Source organism: Oncorhynchus keta, chromosome 11 (assembly GCF_023373465.1).
Source record: "Oncorhynchus keta strain PuntledgeMale-10-30-2019 chromosome 11, Oket_V2, whole genome shotgun sequence".
Taxonomy (NCBI): Eukaryota; Metazoa; Chordata; class Actinopteri; order Salmoniformes; family Salmonidae; genus Oncorhynchus; species Oncorhynchus keta.
In genome coordinates, this window is record NC_068431.1 from 20,376,848 (window position 1) to 20,401,068 (window position 24,221).

At 44.3% G+C, this 24,221-nt stretch overlaps 1 protein-coding gene across 1 annotated transcript in view; it reads left to right on the forward strand.

The window, feature by feature from the left end:
- LOC118390654 (rab effector Noc2-like) overlaps positions 1-24,221 on the forward strand; it is a 109,839-nt gene that overhangs the window by 31,493 nt on the left and 54,125 nt on the right. The window contains exon 6 of the mRNA XM_052529685.1: positions 13,778-13,949. Coding sequence (XP_052385645.1) covers positions 13,778-13,949 — 172 coding nt within the window. The remainder of the gene's footprint in view (positions 1-13,777; positions 13,950-24,221) is intronic.

Below are 24,221 nucleotides of genomic sequence, written 5' to 3' on the forward strand. Positions count from 1 at the left end.
CCCCCCCCCCCATTCACACAAATCGAGCAAAACATTTTAGTGGCCCCCTTCTTGACAGCGGAGAGACATCTGCAATTCTACACATATTTCCATCGGGTGGAGAGAAATGTTTGCATGTTAACATGATAAGAAGTTTAGATAGCTGGCTACTAAACTAACTTAGCAATAAAAAATGATCAGTGACTGACATAACAAGAGAGAAACTGCTGATGCACAATCAAATTTCAAAATTGCACCTTGTGTATACTACTATTCTAACTCGAAACAGTAAGTTGAGACCCCGACTGAGTTATTTTTGTTGGGGGAGGGCCTACAAAACGTGGGCCGTCGGTTCCCCATTCTTGGATTAAGCAATGTGTTTTTTTCCTGCCTGGTGAAAGATGACCTTACTTTGATGACAAATCCTTAGTGTAGTTGACTGACATATTGTCAATACAGCGTTCTTGCGCATGTTACATGTTGAATTGGTGAGGTAAACAACGGGAAAACTCACTGACATGAGTCTCTCATCCAATATGTTTATCTTGAATTGAAAAGCAGGAGCTAATGACATTGCACTTTGATTGTTTGTCAAGGAAATGAAGTTTGTTTTCTGAACTCTAGTTGCCTCACCACCATCTCCCCCCTTTATGGTGTCCTTGAAGTGACAGTTGTGATTCCCCAGTAGAGCATGCTCTTCCTTTACCGCAATGACTACTGATAAATAATTTAATGTAAAGAGGTCAATGCAATACATCTCTGTCACGTCATTCATAAAGACAGGTTATGAGAGTGCCTGTCATCCCTTTTCACCCGGTGGATTTGTAATTTAAATTTGACACGTTTCTATTGGCTTTGTTCTCTGGCATGTTCATTTTGTAGGAACGCTGATGTATATATGGTCATTTTCATACGGTAGCTTTCATACAGTGACTTTTTACTGGCACGAGAGATGTCCCTGCTTCTCTTAATGTTACCACATCAGTCCATTGTGTATGGTTCAGTCTATTTGTTTTTCTCATTCAATTTCACCTATCAGTCCCAAGGGAAGGGATGCCATTTACAGTCAAGGAGAGATTAATTTAGAGAAGCAATTGTGATCTACACTGTGATCTACACTGAAACCGGTGTGTCAACTGAGCTGGTTGCGTTCCAACAGGCAAAAATCTATATTTTAGATGGCATTTTAGATGGCACCTTCCAATAGGCCCTAAACTGGTGATTTACCTCATTAAAACATGGTGAGGTATGGGTTTTTCTCACCAAACCCTGATAGAGGATGATTAGGGATAATTGAAGGCAATCAGAAGCCTTTGAACGTCTGCTAACCTCTGAGTTCCCGAGGAGACCTTTTCGTTAAGAAACACTTAAATGTAGAGAAAAGGTCTGCCTGTTTTGATTGGCCAGAGAAATGCCTGTGTACTTACTGAGGTAGGCTAATGAGAGCGAGATGATTTACTAAAACTGACCTAAAGGCTTTGATGCTTAAGTTCATCAGCAGAGGGTCCTGAAGGGAATATCCTGCCTTCATTAATGACGGACCTTTCAAATCAAACTTTATTTGTCACATGCGCCGAATACAACGTGAAGACCTTACCGTGAAATGCTTACTTACAAGCCCTTAACCAACAAAGCAGTTCAAGAAAGAGTTAAGAAAATATTTACCGAAATAAACTAAAGTAAAAAATGATAAAAAAGTAACACAATAAAATAACAATAACGAGACTACATACAGGTCGTACCGGTATCGAGTCAATGTGCAGGTTAGTAAAGGTCATTTGTACATGTCGGTAGGGGTGCAGTGACTATGCATAGATAATAAGCAGCGTAGCAGCAGTGTAAAATATGAAAGGGGGGGTCAATGTAAATTGTCCGGTGGCCATTTGATTAATTGTTCCGCAGTCTTATGGCTTGGGGGTAGAAGCTTTTTAAGGAGTGTCTAGGTCCTAGACTTGGCACTCCGGTATAGCTTGCCGTGCGGTAGCAGAAAAAACAGTCTATGACTTGGATGACTGGGGTCTTTGCCAGTTTTTTGGGCTTTCCTCTGACACAGCCTAGTTTATATGTCCTGGATGGAAGGAAGCTTGGCCCCAATGATGTACAGGACCATACGCACCACTCTCTGTAGCGTGTTATGGTAGGATGCCGAGCATTTTCAATTTCAGGCGGTGATGCAACCAGTGCTCTTGATGATGCAGCTGACCTCCCTATAGGCTTTCTCATCGTTGTCGGTGATCAGGCCTAACACTTTTGTGTCGTCAGAAAACTTAATGATGGTGTTGGAGTCGTGGGTGAACAGGGACTACAGGAGGGGACTGAGCACACTTACCTGAGGGGCCCCAGTGTTGAGTATCAGCATGGCATACGTGTTGTTGCCTACCCTTACCACCTGGGGACCCGTCAGGATCCAGTTGAAGAGGGAGGTGTTTAGTCCCAGGGTCCTTAGCTTAGCGAAGAGCTTTGTGGGCACTATGGTGTTGAACGCTGAGCTGTAGTCAATGAACAGCATTCTCACATAGATGTTCCTTTTGTCCAGGTGGGAAAGGGCAATGTAGAGTGCGATTGAGATTGCGTCATCTGTGGATCTGTTGGGGTGGTATGCAAATTGGAGTGGGTCTATGGTATCCAGGAGGATGCTGTTGATGTGAGCCATGACTAGCCTTTCAAAGCACTTCACGGCTACCGACGTGGCATGTTACCTTAGGCAAGTTACCTTCGCTTCCTTGGGCACCACCGGGAATATGGTGGTCTACTTGAAACATGTCGGTATTACAGACTCGGTCAGGGAGAGGTTGAAAATGTCGGTGAAGACACTTGCCAGTTGGTCAGCGCATGCTTTGAGTACACTGCCTGCACCTGCCTGCCTGTCCAACATCACTACTCTGGACGGCTCTGAATGCGCGGACAACTACAAATACCTAGGTGTCTGGTTAGACTGTAAACTCTCCTTCCAGACCCACATCAAACACCTCCAATACAAAGTTAAATCTAGAATTGGCTTCCTATTTCGCAACAAAGCATCCTTCACTCATTCTGCCAAACATACACTTGTAAAACTGACCATCCTACCAATCCTCAACTTCGGCGATGTCATTTACAAAATAGCCTCCAATACCCTACTCAACAAATTGGATGCAGTCTATCACAGTGCCATCCATTTTGTCACCAAAGCCCCATATACTACCCACCATTGCGACCTGTATGCTCTCGTTGGCTGGCCCTCGCTTCATACTCGTCGCCAAACCCACTGGCTCCATGTCATCTACAAGACCCTGCTAGGTAAAGTCCCCCCTTATCTCAGCTCGCTGGTCACCATAGCATCACCCACCTGTAGCACGCGCTCCAGCAGGTATATCTCTCTGGTGACTCCCAAAACCAATTCTTTCTTTGGCCGCCTCTCCTTCCAGTTCTCTGCTGCTAATGACTGGAACGAACTACAAACATCTCTGAAACTGGAAACACTTATCTCCCTCACTAGCTTTAAGCACCAGCTGTCAGAGCAGCTCACAGATTACTGCACCTGTACATAGCCCATCTATAATTTAGCCCAAACAACTACCTTTCCCTACTGTATTTAATTTATTTAATTTAATTCATTCATTCATGTAGCTCCTTTGCACCCCATTATTTTTATTTCTACTTTGTACAATCTTCCACTGCAAATCTACCATTCCAGTGTTTTACTTGCTAGATTGTATTTACATTGCCACCATGGCCTTTGTTTTGCCTTTACCTCCCTTATCTCACCTCATTTGCTCACATCGTATATAGACTTGTTTCTACTGTATTATTGACTGTATGTTTGTTTTACTCCATGTGTAACTCTGTGTTGTTGTATGTGTCGAACTTCTTTGCTTTATCTTGGCCAGGTTGCAATTGTAAATGAGAACTTGTTCTCAACTTGCCTACCTGGTTAAATAAAGGTCAAATAAATAAAAATAAAATACAGAGAGCGTTATTTTTTATATTTTTTATATTTATTCAACTAGGCAAGTCAATATTGCCTACTAACCTGGATTTATTTTAGCTAAATATGCAGGTTTAAAAATATACACTTGTGTATTGATTTTAAGAAAGGCATTGATGGTTAAGTACACATTGGAGCAACGACAAGTCATTGATTGATTGTTTTTTTATAAGATAAGTTTAATGCTAGCTAGCAACGTTCCTTGGCTTACTGCATTCGCGTAATAGGCAGGCTCCTCGTGGAGTGCAATGTAATCAGGTGGTTAGAGCGTTGGACTAGTTAACTGTAAGGTTGCAAGATTGGATCCCCCGAGCTGACAAGGTAAAACTCTGTCATTCTGCCCCTGAACGAGGCATTTAACCCACCGTTCTTAGGCCGTCATTGAAAAAAATAATGTGTTCTTAACTGGCTTGCCTAGTTAAAAGAGGTGTATTATTATTATTATTACTAGCACAGTCAGTGTCGTCAGCTCAGCTATCACCATTGAGACCGTGTCTGCGCCTCGACCTAGGTTGGGCAAAACTAAACATGGCGTTGTTCGCCTTAGCAATCTCACTAGGATAAAGACCACCTCCATTCCTGTCATTACTGAAAGAGATCATGATAACTCACATCTCAAAATAGGGCTACTTAATGTTAGATCCCTTACTTCAAAGGCAATTATAGTCAATGAACTAATCACTGATCATAATCTTGATGTGATTGGCCTGACTGAAACATGGCTTAAGCCTGATGGGTTTACTGTTTTAAATGAGGCATCACCTCCTGGCTACACTAGTGACCATATCCCCCGTGCATCCCGCAAAGGCGGAGGTGTTGCTAACATTTACGATAGCAAATTTCAATTTACAAAAAAAAATGATGTTTTCGTCTTATGAGCTTCTAGTCATGAAATCTATGCAGCCTACTCAATCACTTTTTATAGCTACTGTTTACAGGCCTCCTGGGCCATATACAGCGTTTCTCACTGAGTTCCCTGAATTCCTATCGGACCTTGTAGTCAAAGCAGATAATATTCTAATCTTTGGTGACTTTAATATTCACATGGAAGTCCACAGACCCACTCCAAAAGGCTTTCGGAGCCATCATCGACTCAGTGGGTTTTGTCCAACATGTCTCTGGACCCACTCACTGTCACAGTCATACTCTGGACCTAGTTTTGTCCCATGGAATAAATGTTGTGGATCTTAATGTTTTTCCTCATAATCCTGGACTATCGGACCACCATTTTATTACGTTTGCAATTGCAACAAATAATCTGCTCAGACCCCAACCAAGGAACATCAAAAGTCGTGCTATAAATTCACAGACAACACAAAGATTCCTTGATGTCCTTCCAGATTCCCTCTGTCTACCCAAGGATGCCATAGGACAAAAATCAGTTAACCACCTAACTGAGGATCTCAATTTAACCTTGCGCAATACCCTAGATGCAGTTGCACCCCTAAAAACTAAAAACATTTCTCATAAGAAACTAGCTCCCTGGTACACAGAAAATACCGAGCTCTGAAGCAAGCTGAAGCAAGTGTACTTCCGGCGCCGACAGAGATGGCCGCCTCGCTTCGCGTTCCTAGGAAACTATGCAGTTTTTTGTTTTTTTACGTGTTATTTCTTACATTAGTACCCCAGGTCATCTTAGGTTTCATTACATACAGTCGAGAAGAACTACTGAATATAAGATCAGCGTCAACTCACCATCAGTACGACCAAGAATATGTTTTCCGCGACGCGGATCCTGTGTTCTGCCTTACAAACAGGTCAACGGAATGGATCGCATGCAGCGACCCCCCAAAAAAACGACTTCGTAAAAGAGGGAAACGTAGCGGTCTTCTGGTCAGACTCAGGACACGGGCACATCGCGCACCACTACCTAGCATTCTTCTTGCCAATGTCCAGTCTCTTGATAACAAGGTTGATGAAATCCGAGCAAGGGTAGCATTCCAGAGGGACATCAGAGACTGTAACGTCCTATGCTTCACCGAAACATGGCTCACTGGGAAGACGCTATCCGGGGTGGTGCAGCCAACGGGGTTCTCCACGCATTGCGCCGACAGAAACAAACATCTTTCTGGTAAGAAAACTGGCGGGAGCGTATGCCTCATGACTAACGAGACATGGTGTGATGAAAGAAACATACAGGAACTCAAATCCTTCTGTTCACCTGATTTAGAATTCCTCACAATCAAATGTAGACCGCATTATCTACCAAGAGAATTCTCTTCGATTATAATCACAGCCGTATATATCCCCCCCCAAGCAGACACATCGATGGCTCTGAACGAACTTTATTTAACTCTTTGCAAACTGGAAACCATTTATCTGGAGGCTGCATTCATTGTAGCTGGGGATTTTAACAAAGCTAATCTGAAAACAAGACTCCCTAAATTTTATCAGCATATTGATTGCGCAACCAGGGCTGGAAAAACCTTGGATCATTGTTACTCTAACTTCCGCGACGCATATAAGGCCCTGCCCCGCCCCCCTTTCGGAAAAGCTGACCACGACTCCATTTTGTTGATCCCTGCCTACAGACAGAAACTTAAAAAAGAGGCTCCCACGCTGAGGTCTGTCCAACGCTGGTCCGACCAAGCTGACTCCACACTCCAAGACTGGGACATGTTTCGTATTGCGTCAGATAAAAATATTGACGAATACGCTGATTCGGTGTGCGAGTTCATTAGAACGTGCGTTGAAGATGTCGTTCCCATAGCAACGATAAAAACATTCCCTAACCAGAAACCGTGGATTGATGCCAGCATTCGCGTGAAACTGAAAGCGCGAACCACTGCTTTTAATCAGGGCAAGGTGTCTGGTAACATGACCGAATATAAACAATGCAGCTATTCCCTCCGCAAGGCTATTAAACAAGCTAAGCGTCAGTACAGAGACAAAGTAGAATCTCAATTCAACGGCTCAAACACAAGAGGCATGTGGCAGGGTCTACAGTCAATCACGGACTACAAGAAGAAACCCAGCCCAGTCACGGACCAGGATGTCTTGCTCCCAGGCAGACTAAATAACTTTTTTGCCCGCTTTGAGGACAATACAGTGCCACTGACACGGCCTGCAACGAAAACATGCGGTCTCTCCTTCACTGCAGCCGAGGTGAGTAAGACATTTAAACGTGTTAACCCTCGCAAGGCTGATGGCCCAGACGGCATCCCCAGCCGCGCCCTCAGAGCATGCGCAGACCAGCTGGCCGGTGTGTTTACGGACATATTCAATCAATCCCTATACCAGTCTGCTGTTCCCACATGCTTCAAGAGGGCCACCATTGTTCCTGTTCCCAAGAAAGCTAAGGTAACTGAGCTAAACGACTACCGCAGGCCGTGTAGCACTCACTTCCGTCATCATGAAGTGCTTTGAGAGACTAGTCAAGGACCATATCACCTCCACCCTCCTTGACACCCTAGACCCACTCCTATTTGCTTACCGCCCAAATAGGTCCACAGACGACGCAATCTCAACCACACTGCACACTGCCCTAACCCACCTGGACAAGAGGAATACCTATGTGAGAATGCTGTTCATCGACTACAGCTCGGCATTCAACACCATAGTACCCTCCAAGCTCGTCATCAAGCTTGAGACCCTGGGTCTCGACCCCGCCCTGTGCAACTGGGTACCGGACTTCCTGACGGGCCGCCCCCAGGTGGTGAGGGTAGGCAACAACATCTCCTCCCCGCTGATCCTCAACACGGGGGCCCCACAAGGGTGCGTTCTGAGCCCTCTCCTGTACTCCCTGTTCACCCACGACTGCGTGGCCACGCACGCCTCCAACTCAATCATCAAGTTTGCGGACGACACAACAGTGGTAGGCTTGATTACCAACAACGACGAGACGGCCTACAGAGAGGAGGTGAGGGCCCTCGGAGTGTGGTGTCAGGAAAATAACCTCACACTCAACGTCAACAAAACTAAGGAGATGATTGTGGACTTCAGGAAACAGCAGAGGGAACACCCCCTATCCACATCGATGGAACAGTAGTGGAGAGGGTAGCAAGTTTTAAGTTCCTCGGCATACACATCACAGACAAACTGAATTGGTCCACTCACACTGACAGCGTCGTGAAGAAGGCGCAGCAGCGCCTCTTCAACCTCAGGAGGCTGAAGAAATTCGGCTTGTCACCAAAAGCACTCACAAACTTCTACAGATGCACAATCGAGAGCATCCTGGCGGGCTGTATCACCGCCTGGTACGGCAACTGCTCCGCCCTCAACCGTAAGGCTCTCCAGAGGGTAGTGAGGTCTGCACAACGCATCACCGGGGGCAAACTACCTGCCCTCCAGGACACCTACACCACATGATGTTACAGGAAGGCCATAAAGATCATCAAGGACATCAACCACCCGAGCCACTGCCTGTTCACCCCGCTATCATCCAGAAGGCGAGGTCAGTACAGGTGCAACAAAGCTGGGACCGAGAGACTGAAAAACAGCTTCTATCTCAAGGCCATCAGACTGTTAAACAGCCACCACTAACATTGAGTGGCTGCTGCCAACACACTGTCATTGACACTGACCCAACTCCAGCCACTTTAATAATGGGAATTGATGGGAAATGATGTAAATATATCACTAGCCACTTTAAACAATGCTACCTTATATAATGTTACTTACCCTACAGTATTCATCTCATATGCATACGTATATACTGTACTCTATATCATCGACTGCATCCTTATGTAATACATGTATCACTAGCCACTTTAACTATGCCACTTTGTTTACTTTGTCTACATACTCATCTCATATGTATATACTGTATTCGATACCATCTGCCCTGTACCATCACTCATTCATATATCCTTATGTACATATTCTTTATCCCCTTACACTGTGTATAAGACAGTAGTTTTGGAATTGTTAGTTAGATTACTTGTTGGTTATCACTGCATTGTCGGAACTAGAAGCACAAGCATTTCGCTACACTCGCATTAACATCTGCTAACCATGGGTATGTGACAAATAAAATTTGATTTGATTTGATTTGAAGCTTCCAGAAAATTGGAACGGAAATGGCGCCACACCAAACTGGAAGTCTTCCGACAAGCTTGGAAAGACGGTACCGTACAGTACCGAAGAGCCCTTACTGCTGCTCGATCGTCCTATTTTTCTAACTTAATTGAGGAAAATAAGAACAATCAGAAATTCCTTTTTGATACTGTCGCAAAGCTAACTAAAAAGTAGCATTCCCCAAGAGAGGATGACTGTCACTTTAGCAGTGATAAATTCATGAACTTCTTTGAGGAAAAAATTATGATCATTAGAAAGAAAATTACGGACTCCTCTTTAAACCTACGTATTCCTCCAAACCTCAGTTGTCCTGAGTCTGGACAACTCTGCCAGGACCTAGGATCAAGAGAGACGCTCAAGTGTTTTAGTACTATAACTCTTTACACAATGATGAAAATAATCATGGCCTCTAAACCTTCAAGCTGCATACTGGACCCTATTCCAACTAAACTACTGAAAGAGCTGCTTCCTGTGCTTGGCCCTCCTATGTTGATCATAATAAACGGCTCTCTATCCACCGGATGTGTACCAAACTCACTAAAAGTGGCAGTAATAAAGCCTCTCTTGAAAAAGCCAAACCTTGACCCAGAAAATATAAAAAACTATCGGTCTATATCGAATCTTCCATTCCTCTCAAAGATTTTAGAGAAGGCTGTTGCGCAGCAACTCACTGCCTTCCTGAAGACAAACAATGTATACGAAATGCTTCAGTCTGGTTTTAGACCCCATCAAAGCACTGAGACTGCACTTGTGAAGGTGGTAAATGAGATTTTTCTGCATCTGTCCTCGTGCTCCTAGACCTTAGTGCTGCTTTTGATACCATCGATCACCACCTTCTTTTGGAGAGATTGGAAACCCAAATTGGTCTACACGGACATGTTCTGGCCTGGTTTAGATCTTATCTGTCGGAAAGATATCAGTTTGTCTCTGTGAATGGTTTGTCCTCTGACAAGTCAACTGTAAATTTCGGTGTTCCTCAAGGTTCCGTTTTAGGACCACTATTGTTTTCACTATATATTTTACCTCTTGGGGATGTTATTCGAAAACATAATGTTAACTTTCACTGCTATGCGGATGACACACAGCTGTACATTTCAATGAAACATGGTGAAGCCCCAAAATTGCCCTCGCTAGAAGCATGTGTTTCCGACAAGGAAGTGGATGGCTGCAAACTATCTACTATTAAACTCGGACAAAACAGAGATGCTTGTTCTAGGTCCCAAGAAACAAAGAGATCTTCTGTTGAATCTGACAATTAATCTTAATGGTTGTACAGTCGTCTCAAATAAAACTGTGAAGGACCTCGGCGTTACTCTGGACCCTGATCTCTCTTTTGAAGAACATATCAAGACCATTTCAAGGACAGCTTTTTTCCATCTACGTAACATTGCAAAAATCAGAAACTTTCTGTCCAAAAATTATGCAGAAAAATTAATCCATGCTTTTGTCACTTCTTGGTTAGACTTCTGCAATGCTCTACTTTCCGGCTACCCGGATAAAGCACTAAATAAACTTCAGTTAGTGCTAAATACGGCTGCTAGAATCCTGACTAGAACCAAAAAATTTGATCATATTACTCCAGTGCTAGCCTCTCTACACTGGCTTCCTGTCAAAGCAAGGGCTGATTTCAAGGTTTTACTGCTAACCTACAAAGCATTACATGGGCTTGCTCCTACCTATCTCTCTGATTTGGTCCTGCCGTACATACCTACACGTACGCTACGGTCACAAGACGCAGGCCTCCTAATTGTCCCTAGAATTTCTAAGCAAACAGCTGGAGGCAGGGCTTTCTCCTATAGAGCTCCATTTTATGGAACGGTCTGCCTACCCATGTCAGAGACGCAAACTCGGTCTCAACCTTTAAGTCTTTACTGAAGACTCATCTTTTCAGTGGGTCATATGATTGAGTGTAGTCTGGCCCAGGAGTGGGGAGGTGAACGGAAAGGCTCTGGAGCAACGAACCGCCCTTGCTGTCTCTGCCTGGCCGGTTCCCCTCTTTCCACTGGGATTCTCTGCCTCTAACCCTATTACAGGGGCTGAGTCACTGGCTTACTACTGGGGCTCTCTCATGCCGTCCCTGGAGGGGGTGCGTCACCTGAGTGGGTTGATTCACTGTTGTGGTCATCCTGTCTGGGTTGGGCCCCCCCCCCCCCTTGGGTTGTGCCGTGGTGGAGATCTTTGTGGGCTATACTCAGCCTTGTCTCAGGATGGTAAGTTGGTGGTTGAAGATATCCCTCTAGTGGTGTGCTTTGGCAAAGTGGGTGGGGTTATATCCTTCCTGTTTGGCCCTGTCCGGGGGTGTCCTCGGATGGGGCCACAGTGTCTCCTGACCCCTCCTGTCTCAGCCTCCAGTATTTATGCTGCAGTAGTTTATGTGTCGGGGGGCTAGGGTCAGTTTGTTATATCTGGAGTACTTCTCCTGTCCTATTCGGTGTCCTGTGTGAATCTAAGTGTGCATTCTCTAATTCTCTCCTTCTCTCTTTCTTTCTCTCTCTCGGAGGACCTGAGCCCTAGGACCATGCCCCAGGACTACCTGACATGATGACTCCTTGCTGTCCCCAGTCCACCTGGCCATGCTGCTGCTCCAGTTTCAACTGGCCTGGGCCCTAGGACCATGTCCCAGGACTACCTGACATGATGACTCCTTGCTGTCCCCAGTCCACCTGGCCATGCTGCTGCTCCAGTTTCAACTGTTCTGCCTTACTATTATTCGACCATGCTGGTCATTTATGAACATTTGAACATCTTGGCCATGATCTGTTATAATCTCCACCCGGCACAGCCAGAAGAGGACTGGCCACCCCACATATGCTCTCTCTAATTCTCTCTTTCTTTCTTTCTCTCTCTCGGAGGACCTGAGCCCAAGGACCATGTCCCAGGACTACCTGACATGATGACTCCTTGCTGTCCCCAGTCCACCTGACTGTGCTGCTGCTCCAGTTTAAACTGTTCTACCTTATTATTATTCAACCATGCTGGTCATTTATGAATATTTGAACATCTTGGCCATGTTCTGTTATAATCTCTACCCGGCACAGCCAGAAGAGGACTGGCCACCCCACATAGCCTGGTTCCTCTCTAGGTTTCTTCCTAGGTTTTGGCCTTTCTAGGGAGTTTGTCCTAGCCACCGTGCTTTTACACCTGCATTGCTTGCTGTTTGGAGTTTTAGGCTGGGTTTTCTGTACAGCACTTTGAAATATCAGCTGATGTACGAAGGGCTATATAAATACATTTGATTTGATTTGATTTGATATTATTTATTTTAATTAAAATCGTCCAAATCGACGGCAAAAAATACCGATTTCCGATTGTAATGAAAACTTGAAATCGGCCCTAATTAATTGGCCATTCCGATTAATCGGTCAACCTCTAGTGCAAACGGCCCAGTACATCACTTGGGGCCAAGCTCCCTGCCATCCAGGACTTTTATACCAGGCGTGTAATAGGAAGTCCCTAAAAATTGTCAAAGTCTCCAGCCACCCTAGTCATAGACTGTTCTCTCTGCTACCGCACAGCAAACAGTACCAGAGCGCCAAGTGTAGGTCCAAGAGGCTTCTAAACAGCTTCTACCCCCAAGCATTAAGATTCATGAACACCTAATCAAATGGCTACCCAGACTATTTGCATTGTCCCCCCTCTGACACCACTGCTACTCTCTGTTGTTATCATCTATGCATAGTCACTTTAATAACTCTACCCACATGTACATATTGCCTCAACTAACCAGTGTCCCCACACATTGACTCTGTATATATATTTTTTAAACTGCATTGATGGTTAGGGGCTCTTAAATAAGCATTCCACCTGTTGTATTCGGCGCATGTGACAAATACAATTAGATTTTATTTTATTTGAAATTGAAGTGCAGGGTTCAAAGAAATACAGTTTAACCCTTATTTACTAGAAAACAGTTCTCTAACCTTTCATTTGAGCTCCATGGTCATCCAAGAATTTGAATCTTAATGTGGAGCTTGAGCAGTACCTGTCATTCATCACCATTGGCCATGGTTGCCATGCAATTGCATCATTTATTTCAGAATCTGACTTGATAGTTTGAGTAAAAAATTATATTCTTGATTACTGACTATATGTTATGAGGAAAAAAGGCATTTGATTTCAATTCAGTACACTGTACTTGAGTTGTACATACATTTCCCCCAAAGTGGAAGCCATAATGAGAACATCATTTTTGGAATGCCTACTTCTTCTTGCTGATTTTCAGGGGGTTTCGGGGAGCTTACTTGCTGATGCAAATGTGAAAATGTTGCCTTCCTGATAAAATGTGATAATGCAGTAGGCCGGCAGAGATGAGGAAAGTGTTTCCGGCTGGGAGGTGGCACTTGCCAACTCTGGAGCAGCTGCTATCGGCTCTGACATTTTAGTGCCTGCTGTCCATTAGTGGCACATGACTTGCCCACAGCACTGAACCTAGTGAGCCTAGCGCCCACCACCAGTTTGTTAGCATGCTTATGTCAGGAGACTGTCAGTGCTTCTCCAGACAGGACTGTTGTGGCCTATGGGACCTCAGACATTGCTTTTAGACCAATCTGTCTTTTTGAAATGATAGTTATTGTCCTTTTGGGTATGCATGGAAAAACTGTCATTTTTTATGTTTAATATACTGTATGAAAATTTCACATTTTCAATGTTTGTCTGATGTGAGGTTGCGCCTCACAATTTGTAAACCAGGGCCACGTTCGGTTTCCAGGAAACTGGAGAAAACTTATGAAAACTGAAAAAGTACTACTTGAACTAGTAGGAACACATACATTTGTTCTCAAAACTGATGACAACCTTTCTGTATGTGTTATCTAGGTGTGGAAGCGCTCTGGAGCCTGGTTCTACAAGTTCATGCCCAAGTACGTGTACCCTGGGAAGGAGGGGCCGAGTGGTGCTCCTCTGGGACTGCGAGGAGCCAATGGAGGAGGGCAGAAGATGGCTAGGAGTTCCACTGTCAGCCGCACCTACACATGGGCACACAGCAAAGGTCAGTCAGTCACTCCCCATGTCCACTGTAATGCAGTTATTCCTTATTTGGAATAGTTTAAAATGGGTACATTTGGTGTCCTGTTGCGGCTTCTTTTGAGACATGCTTGAACTAAAAAAAAACATCAGTTCTTTATAAGACAGAAATTCATCATGATTTCAGTTTGTTTTTGTAAAGTTACAAAACAGTGACATAGAGATGACCTTAGATTTTAGAATACTCTTCAAGTCCATGTTTGATTAGGATGATGCTTCACTGGGCGTGTCCGAAAACTCATACTATTAGTAGGCTTTTTGGGTAGTAAAGAAAAGAGTATAATAGGATGTGAAATTGTTACAAATTAGTACATTAAATGCCAGGATGTCATATTTATTTAAGTTTTTCATTTAGCATAAATTTGCTGCACACTATTGAGGAAAATAATAGTATTTTCATGCACACGTGTTTGACAAAAGCTGATAATTGGATCAAGGGTTGGGCTGTGCTTTAATGAACGAATGGTGTGGAACAACCAAATTGCACTTAAGATAACGCCTTCTTTGCATGGATTAGCTTAGTATGTTGTTTTGTTGCTTACATACATTTTTACTGAATAGTATGTTCTAAATAGTGTTTAGTATGGTTAGTACATAATATACATTGAGTGTACAAAACAGTGCTCTTTCCATGACACACTGATGAGCTGAATCCAGCTGAAAGCTATGATCCCTTATTGATGTAATTTGTTAAATCCACTTCAATCAGTGTCGATAAAGTAGAGGAGACAGGTTAAAGAAGGATTTCTAAGCCTTGAAACAATTGGGACATGGATTGTGTATGTGTGCCATTCGTATGTTCCAGACACACCAGTTTGAGTGTGTCAAGAACTGTAATGCTGCTGGGTTTCCCTTGCGTATCAAGAATTGTTCACCACCCAATGGACATCCAGTCAATTCCTCATTGTGTTGTTTTACTCTCACAGTTTTAGAGAAGCAAGGTTAAGAAATGTTTGTTATGATATGTATGGGCTGCTTCAGGTCCAATATCTCCTCCCTACAAGGGAAGGTGAATCCAGATCTTTGTTGCCATTTATCTTCAGTTGTCAAATCTGATAACATGACAATGGCAACAGGGAGATGCATCATCATCACTGTCTATTGTTTCTGTGGCGCTACAGTATAACACATTATATATATTATCTGCAGTTGTGCTTTGGATGCACCTTACAATCACTATAGCGTTTTGATTAAAAGGTGGACACTGTTACTCACACAGCTTTATAACCAACAAGGTCAAAAGTATCATCACCTTAGAATGCAAGTCTCCCTTTCTAAAGGCCTTATCTATGTTCTCTATGGAGTTTCTCAGGGCCAAGATCCTCATCTCTGATGTTGAATGGGTCGCTGGGGGCCTCTAAGCTCCATTAGGCCACATATTTGCTATGAGTCACCTGTGGGATGAACAAACAGCCTTTGATGCAAGGCCACAGATGTGTTTCTGACTGTCCTCCTAAGCTATTCTAAAAGGGTTTGTCACTGCATTTTCCTCAATAGATATGTGAGCATCTCCTCTGTTTATTCTCTATCACAAGGCCATAACTGAAGCCTTGTATTTATTGAATCCTGAGCGAAAAACATCTGTCTGAGCTTAGCGTATATCACCCTGAGTTTGGTTTGGCCAGTTAGTGCCATTTTAGATTTAGATTTCAACATTCTGTAAGCCTGAAGGGGCTGTGTTTTTATTTGGCATTAATATGTCTGGCGCCTGCTTTCTGACATTGAATTCATGTTCTCAAACCTTTGCATACATGTATGTTAATTGGCCCCAAATTGAAAGTGAGGTGACGCCCCTCAGACCACCTCTTAAACTGCATCATATGTATGACCGCATCTTGAAAGAGAAAGAAAACCCACTGCATTATTGCCAGGACTGGTCCATTAATAAAGATAAAATTGATGTCAAATACTACCTGAAATATCGAGCAGCTGGTTGCAAATTGCTTAACCCTTTTAAAAAGAGCGAGCACAAAAGAATGGTTTATGCTAAAGAAATTGGGTGTAACACGGTAAAACCCAACAACCTGTTATTCTTGATTCAATTAATGTAACGGCGTTCGTCTGTTGAAGGAGAAGCGGACCAAAATACAGCGTGGTGGTTACTCATGTTCTTTAATGTAGAATCGACGATACATGAAATAACATAATATACAAAAACAACAAACGAAACGTGAAAACCTATTACAGCCTATCTGGTGAACACTACACAGAGACAGGAACAATCACCCACGAAAACACTCACAGAATATGGCTGCCTAAATATGGTTCCCAATCAGAGACAACGAGAATCACCTGACTCTGATTGAGAACCGCCTCAGGCAGCCATAGACTACGTCGACGCCCCACAAAACCCCAAGACAAAAAACACACCACAATAACCTATGTCACACCCTGGCCTGACCAACTATATAAAGAAAACACAAAATACTAAGACCACAGCGTAACAGAACCCCCCTAAGGTGCGGACTCCCGGACGCACCTCAAAACCATAGGGAGGGTCCGGGTGGGCGTCTGTCCATGGTGGCGGCTCCGGCTCGGGACGTGGACCCCACTCCATAAATGTCATAGTTCCTCCCCCTCGCGTCCTGGGATAATCCACCCTCGCCGCCGACCATGGCCTAATAGTCCTCACCCAGAACCCCCCTGGACTGAGGGGCAGCTCGTGACTGAGGGGCAGCTCGGGACTGAGGGGCAGCTCGGGACTGAGGGGCAGCTCGGGACTGAGGCAGCTCGGGACTGAGGGGAAGCTTGGGACTGAGGGGAAGCTCGGGACTGAGGGGCAGCTCGGGACTGAGGGGAAGCCCGGGACTAAGGGGAAGCCCGGGACTGAGGGGAAGTCCGGGACTGAGGGGAAGCCCAGTACTGAGGGGAAGCCCAGTACTGAGAGGAAGCCCAGTACTGAGAGGAAACTCAGGCAGGTAGTTGGCTCCGGCAGATCCTGGCTGGCTGGTTGACTGGCAGATCTGGAAGAGTCTGGTTGACTGGCAGATCTGGAAGAATCTGGTTGACTGGCAGATCTGGAAGAATCTGGTTGACTGGCAGATCTGGAAGATCATGGCTGACTGGCGGATCTAGCTGCTCTGGCTGCTCCATGCAGACTGGCAGCTCTGGCTGCTCCATGTAGACTGGCAGCTCTGGTTGCTCCATGCAGACTGGCAGCTTTGTGCATACTGGCAGCTCTGGCTGCTCCATGCAAGCTGGCAGCTCTGGCTGCTCTATGCAGACTGACATCTCTGGCTGCTCCTTGCAGACTGGCAGCTTTGTGCAGACTGGCAGCTCTGGCTGCTCTGAACAGGCAGGAGGCTCCGGCAGCACTGTAGAGGAGGAAGGCTCTGGAAGCGCTGAACAGGCGGGAGACTCCGGCAGCGCTGGAGAGGCGAGGCGCACTGTAGGCCTGATGCGTGGTGCTGGCACTGGTGGAACTGGATAGAGAACACGCACAGGAAGCCTGGTGCGGGGTGCTGCCACCGGCGGACTGGTGTGTGAAGGTGGCTCTGGATAGACCGGACCGTGCAGGCGCACTGGAGCTCTTGAGCACCGAGCCTGCCCAACCTTACCTGGCTCGATGCTCACTCTAGCCCGGCCAATACGAAGAGCTGGTATGAACCGCACCGGGCTATGCACCCGCACTGGAAACACCGTGCGCTCCATCGCATAACACGGTGCCTGCCCGGTCTCTCTAGCCCCCCGGTAAGCACAGGGAGTTTGCGCAGGTCTCCTACCTGGCATAGCCATACTCCCTGTAAGCCCCCCAATACATTTTTGGGGCTGACTCTCAGGCTTCCATCCGCTTCGTCGTGCTGCCTCTTCATACCAGCGCCTCTCCGCTTTCGCGGCCTCCAGTTCTTCTTTGGGGCGTCGATATTCACCGGGCTGCGCCCAGGGTCCTTTTCCGTCCAATATCTCCTTCCAAGTCCAGAAGTCCTTTGATCGCTGCTCCTCACGATTAACAGGGGGAGTTGGCTCAGGTCTGAACCCTGACTCTGCCACACTCTCCCTGAGCCCCCCAATAAATTGGGGCTGACTTTCGGGTTTCTTTCTGCGCCGCCGTGTTTTTCTATTCGACTCCATTCTCCTATAGCCCTCTTCGCACTGCTCCAGCGAATCCCAGGCTGGCTCCGGCACTCTCTCTGGGTCGACCGCCCACCTGTCTATTTCCTCCCAAGTCGTATACTCTATACTCCTGTGTGTGTGTGTGTGTGTGTGTGTGTGTGTGTGTGTGTGTGTGTGTGTGTGTGTGTGTGTGTGTGTGTGTGTGTGTGTGTGTGTGTGTGTGTGTGTGTGTGTGTGTGTGTGTGTTTTTTTATTTTTTTATGTATACTGTAGGTCACTACACATCTACCTATCAGGGTGTGGACCTGTGGGATTTTTAAGGGGATTTCTATAAAGTCTCCTTTCATGGGACTGAGAAAAAAACATGTTTTAAAGCTACTTTCCTACTATTCTACACATTTTTCCATGGGGCGGAGAGAACATTTGACTGTTTTAAAGATAGTTCCCTGCAATTTTACACATTTTGCCATAGCTTATGCTGTGTTATTATGCTATCTGAGTGACTCAAACATAACAAAATCATTGAGGGCCCCATGCCGAGACATTTTGGAAATTTTAGATTCTCTGACTGTCTAGTTTTTTAAATTGTTGATTGTTAGTTCTGAATTATGATCTTATTTAAACATACAGTATATATAGTTCTGTTATCTTTTCAACATACTTTATATATGTTTTTTGTTGTTTTACGTTTACACTGCCAACATTTAAGATCACGAAAAATATAATCATATCTTTTTAAAATATATTTCTTGGAGTGGCAGCAACGATTTAGCACCAGCGGCTTGCCACTGCTAAATTAATATAGGGGAAACACTGAAATATAATCATTACAATATGAATCATACACCCAGTACATTAATATTTGAGAGAGTATTAACATACTGTCTACTGTTATTTCACATTACAGACAAACTAGGTTACTAAACAGTCATCTTTTCATCAGCACTTCAGAAGACACTGCACACGCACACATTACATAGCATTACACATTTCACATTACATCATATAGCATGAGCTATGGGCTTGTCACATTTGGGCCCGCTTCACCTGTGCTTTCCAATAGTCCAGGCTGAGTCATGGTCAGCCATTGTGGTCCCAGCAAAAAGCACAGGTGGGATCAGATGGTGCAGGCAGTTCCGGCTGTGACCTGTGTGCACCGTGGCCAACCGCCTCGGTGCAGGTGAGCGGATACAGAGCTGCAGAGGCAGGGGAGGGCTCACCGTGAAACAATCTGGACACAAACTCCAGAAGGTGTAAAAGCTGATCTGAGTATAGTTTTTAGGAGCTAAGGAAGCACGCAGAGTAACACCACACTGTGTCAGTGGAAGGTACAAGGGGACTCTGCAGGGGTGTAGTAATACTGTAGTAGTACTGTAAGTGTTATTTAATACAAAAAACACAAGGAAGGGGTAACATTAAAGTATTAGAACATGAAGGACAAACAATATAGCATCAAGAGCAAAAAATTACTATAAACCTCATTCTGGCAGCATGATTTGATTGGAGTGATTGGAGTGACTCTTATGAACTATAAAGCCAAGAATAAGATTTTTGAACTACATGTATTTTTTGGGTTGGGATTGATGGGCTTTTATGATTCAGTCTTCCCACATCCATAGTGGTGATTTCCATGCATTTACCTCTATAGGCTACTTATCTAGTGCATCTATAACACACAAATGGAATTCTGAACCAATTCCTGCCTTGTTTTGTGAGTGGGCATGCACTGATATCGCTCCCTACCTCTCTTCCTAGTCATGAAGGGCTCTCATCAGGGAAGTGTGAGATTGAGCAATGAGAGCACTGGTCTGGCCTCAGTCCTATTTCCAGCTTTAGGTGGAGCCTTGTGGCTGTTGCACAGCATGGAGAGACACTGGGCTCTAAAGATAGGGAGATGATTCACTGTCTAATGACTGTCTCGGCTCATTAAAATATCCACCAGTTTAGAACACTTAGAATACAGAGGATTCTGTGTTTGGATGACGTTTTTTTTTAACTTGCGATGCTTTGTGTGGGTGGATGCTTCAACCATTTTTTTGTTTGTTTGTGAGTCGTGTGCGTGTTCATGTATTAATCAACCTTTTCTTTTACGAGGCACGAAACCAGTCATTTTACTAACCACAACCATGTCCAAATAGCATCTTGCTTATTATTCATTGACCTGTGTTGTTTCGAATCGACCATAGATAAAGATATTGTGCTTGACCTCGCCCCACCTATCTAGATGAATGGTGTGAGTCCCAAATGTCACCCTCTTCCCAATATAGTGCACTTTATAGGAAATAGAGTGCCATTTGAGATGCAGCCTTATTGTCTGGGGCTACATTTCGGTTGGATCCGACTATCTATCAGCTCTTCCTCCATGGTGAAATGCCCCAAGATCATTTGAATTCATTTCCCTGGGTTAATCAGAGATCATTTATGTAAATTCCCAAAATGGGTTTCATTAGTGTGCCTGAAATTCTGTATTTGGCTGTGCTAACCGAGTAAAGATCATAATATCCCGCTATTGATGAATTTATAGAAGGCAATGGGTGGTTATTTTAGGATGGAGGGATGCTGGGTTGACATGGAGGGAGAGGGAGGGTTGCTCTGTCTCTGGATAATATCTTTTGGATCTCCATTCAGTCAAAGGTTGAAATGGGAAATGTCCTCTTCTCTGTTGAGGGAGATTTCCCACCACAAACCGATGCTGGCACTAAAGCTGAACTCAACGAGCTGTATAGGGCCATAAGCAAACAAGAAAATACAAATGCACATCCAGAGCCAGCGTTCCTAGTGTCTGGTGACTTTTTTTACCAGCATGTCAGCTGTGCAACTAAAAGCAAAAAAACACTTCATCACCTTTACTCCACACACCGAAACTCATGCAAATCTCTCCCTCGCTCTCCATTTGGCAAATCTGACCAAATCAAACTATCCTCCTGCTTACAAGCAAAATCTCAAAGTGGAAGCACAAGTGACACGCTCAATATGGAAGTGGTCCGATGAAGCAGATGCTAAGCTACAGGACTGTTTGGCTAGCACAGACTGGAATATGTTCTGGGACTCATCCGATAACATGGAGGAGTTTACCACATCAGTCAGCGGGTTCATTAATAAGTGCATCGACGACGTCATTCACGTCGTGACCGTACGTACATATCACAACTAAACTAAAGGCTAGAGCTGCTGCTTTCAAGGAGCGGGACACTAATCCAGACGCTTATAATAAATCCCATTATGACCTCCAATTAGCCATCAAACTGTCAATACAGGACTAAAACATTGGCCCCCAAAAAATGTGTTGTCTGGTAAAAAGTCTGAGTGGCTGATAGATATTTTTTAAAATCTACCTTCCACTGTGGCTGGTTGACCAACAAGTTAGTTTCAGGCCCGGAACAGGACCCTGAACAGCTTCTACCCCCAGGCCATAAGACTGCTAAATAGTTAGTCCGGGTAGCTATTGATTAACTATTTAACTATCTGCATTGACCCTGCATTGAACTCTTTTGACTCATCACATAGCCACTGCTATGTCACTTTAGGGATAAAGTGCCTAGTCGCTTTATCCCTACTTATATGTAAATATCTACATCAATTTCCTCGTTCCCCTGAACATTGACTCGGTACTGGTACCCCGTGTATATAGCCAAGTTATCCGTTACTCATTGTGTCAGTATTTCACTGTTAGTCTACTTCTGTTGTTTACGAAGCATGTGACAAATACATATTAGATTTGATCTTGATTCAGGTCTTTTTAATCAAGTGGACCTGTCCCACATCCATTCTCCTTTTACCATACATCTGTTCTGTTTTAAGGCTATCGGTAACAGTGATTTTAAATGACAAAACTGTACAATCTCCTTGGCTTTGTCTATAGCTTTAAAAGTAAGGAAGGTTCTAGGTCAATGGCTTTGTACACCATTGCTCAGAAGAATTATATAACCCTGCCACTGCATGTCATCATGACCATCAATTAAACGTGCTTTCATTGACTTAGGTGACAATCTCCCCATTCCCACTAACGGGATGAATCTCTCGTACTAAGTGATGTGCCTGAATACTAAGTGATCCATTTGGCAACTAAAAAGGGAGGAATTTCAATCTGTAATTCAGGATAAACGCTGCATAAATTCACACTGTGTGTTTTCCTACTCCGACACCCATTTAAACATCACGCTTTGAAGATGATGATAAATATTGAAAAAACGCCAATGAACATTCCTTGCCCGTGAGTTGTGCTTAAAACGAGCTGTTCAGAGGTTTGAGTCATATTCGAAGTGGACAAGATCAATTGAAATTAGAGATCTCGCTCTTGCTCTCTCTCTCTTTGGAGACCCCAGGTTTCTGCATGATAAGTGGTAGAGATAGCCAGCCTGCGGGTGATGCTACCAATCATTCAACAGGGCCTTCCAAATTGGCTCACAGAGACAGGGAGAAATAAGAAAACTTGACAGAACAACCACGCTTTTAACGCAGACGCCATCTGTGGCGTAGGCTCGAGACGGTGACTCTTAAAAATGTTTATTTGGCCAAATGTCTTCCGAGGTAGATTTTATTTTTATGATGGAGAGGGTAACACCACTTTCCTAGTCAGACCTCACCGTGACCCATGCGCTTTATTGTGTTTGTTCAAACGAAGCGCTAAAATGGCTGCTGTGTGCATTCCCACAGTACTGCAGGTGCAATACACATACTATACTACTGGATGAAGATTTACCACTATACCATATAGTGTCATTAGATCTTATGAAATATGCCTCTCAGTTTTGTCATCACTGTCATGGAAAATAATTGAATATCAGTGTATAGGTCTTGAAAGCATTTTTTCAAAAGAACGGTCAGCAACGTGCCAGATTTGTTGTAATGCTGACAAATTATGTTGAAGTACATCACATATAACAACACATTTCACTGCACCTCTCCGGTGTGTGTGACAATACATATTTTTGTCTATTTTTGTTATACTAGCAAACAACCTACACAAATAGTGCTGTTCAATCTGTTAGTTAGAGCGACATGTTAAATCTTGACCTCTATCTAAGAAGTCTGTCATTTGTATTTGGCGCCATCTACTCCATCAAGCAAATTTATTTATAAAGCCCTTCTTACATCAGCTGATGTCACAAAATGCTGAACAGAAACCCAGCCTAAAACCCCAAAACAATGCAGGTGTAGAAGCACGGTGGCTAGGAAAAACTCCCTAGAACCAGGCTATGAGGGGTTGCCAGTCCTCTTCTGACTGTGCCGGATGGAGATTATAACAGAACATGGCCACACAGTCATGAACACCTCAGTCTCCACACAGTCATGAACACCTCAGTCATGCCTCACTCACATTCTTGCCCTTCACTGTGTGACTGAGTCACACAAACACATTGTACTCACTGAGACCGCTGACTGCATTACCCAACCACACTAGCTATGACATTTATTTGATTTTTTAACCTCTATTTAACTAGGTAAGTCAGTTGAGAACACATTCTTATTTTCAATGACGGCCTACGAACAGTGGGTTAACTGCCTTGTTCAGGGACAGAACGACAGATGTTTACCTTGTTAGCTCAGAGATTCGATTTTGCAACCTTTCGGTTACTAGTCCAACACTCTAACCACTAGGCTACCTGCCGCCCCACATCTGAATCGGGAAGTCAAATAATTGAAACCAGAGTGTCTCCTCCAGTGAAGCCATTACTCTTCATTTGGTTAGTTTGCCACCGCTGTTGATTGGTTGTTTAATGAGATGGGAGGAACATTATGCCAACATCAACAAGCATGTAGAGAGCGAGCAAAATGCCACTGGTTTCGCTTTTTTCATTGTATTTTTTTTAAGGAGACTGGAATTTGACTTTTCAAATTTTATAGGGATAGATAGTTGTGTGGGTGAGGGGTGTAGGTTGAATGAGCCATATAGGTAAGAGCAGTGGGATTAGTTTGCACGCTAACCTGTACTCAATATGTGCTGCAGGCAGCATTACCCACTAGACCAGCCAGAGGCTCTCCTTATTTCCTTTTAGTTTATTGCTGTGCAGCTCTGTGTTTTTAGGTGATTGATGTTTACCTCTGCACCCCAGATGTTTGTTGGCACAATAAGGGTGGAGAAAAGTACAGAGTCAATCACTTGGCAACTCCTCTGGATGTAGTTTTGGATTTGAGTGCCTTGCTCAAGGGCGCAATGGAAGGAAATTGCACATATGCTGCA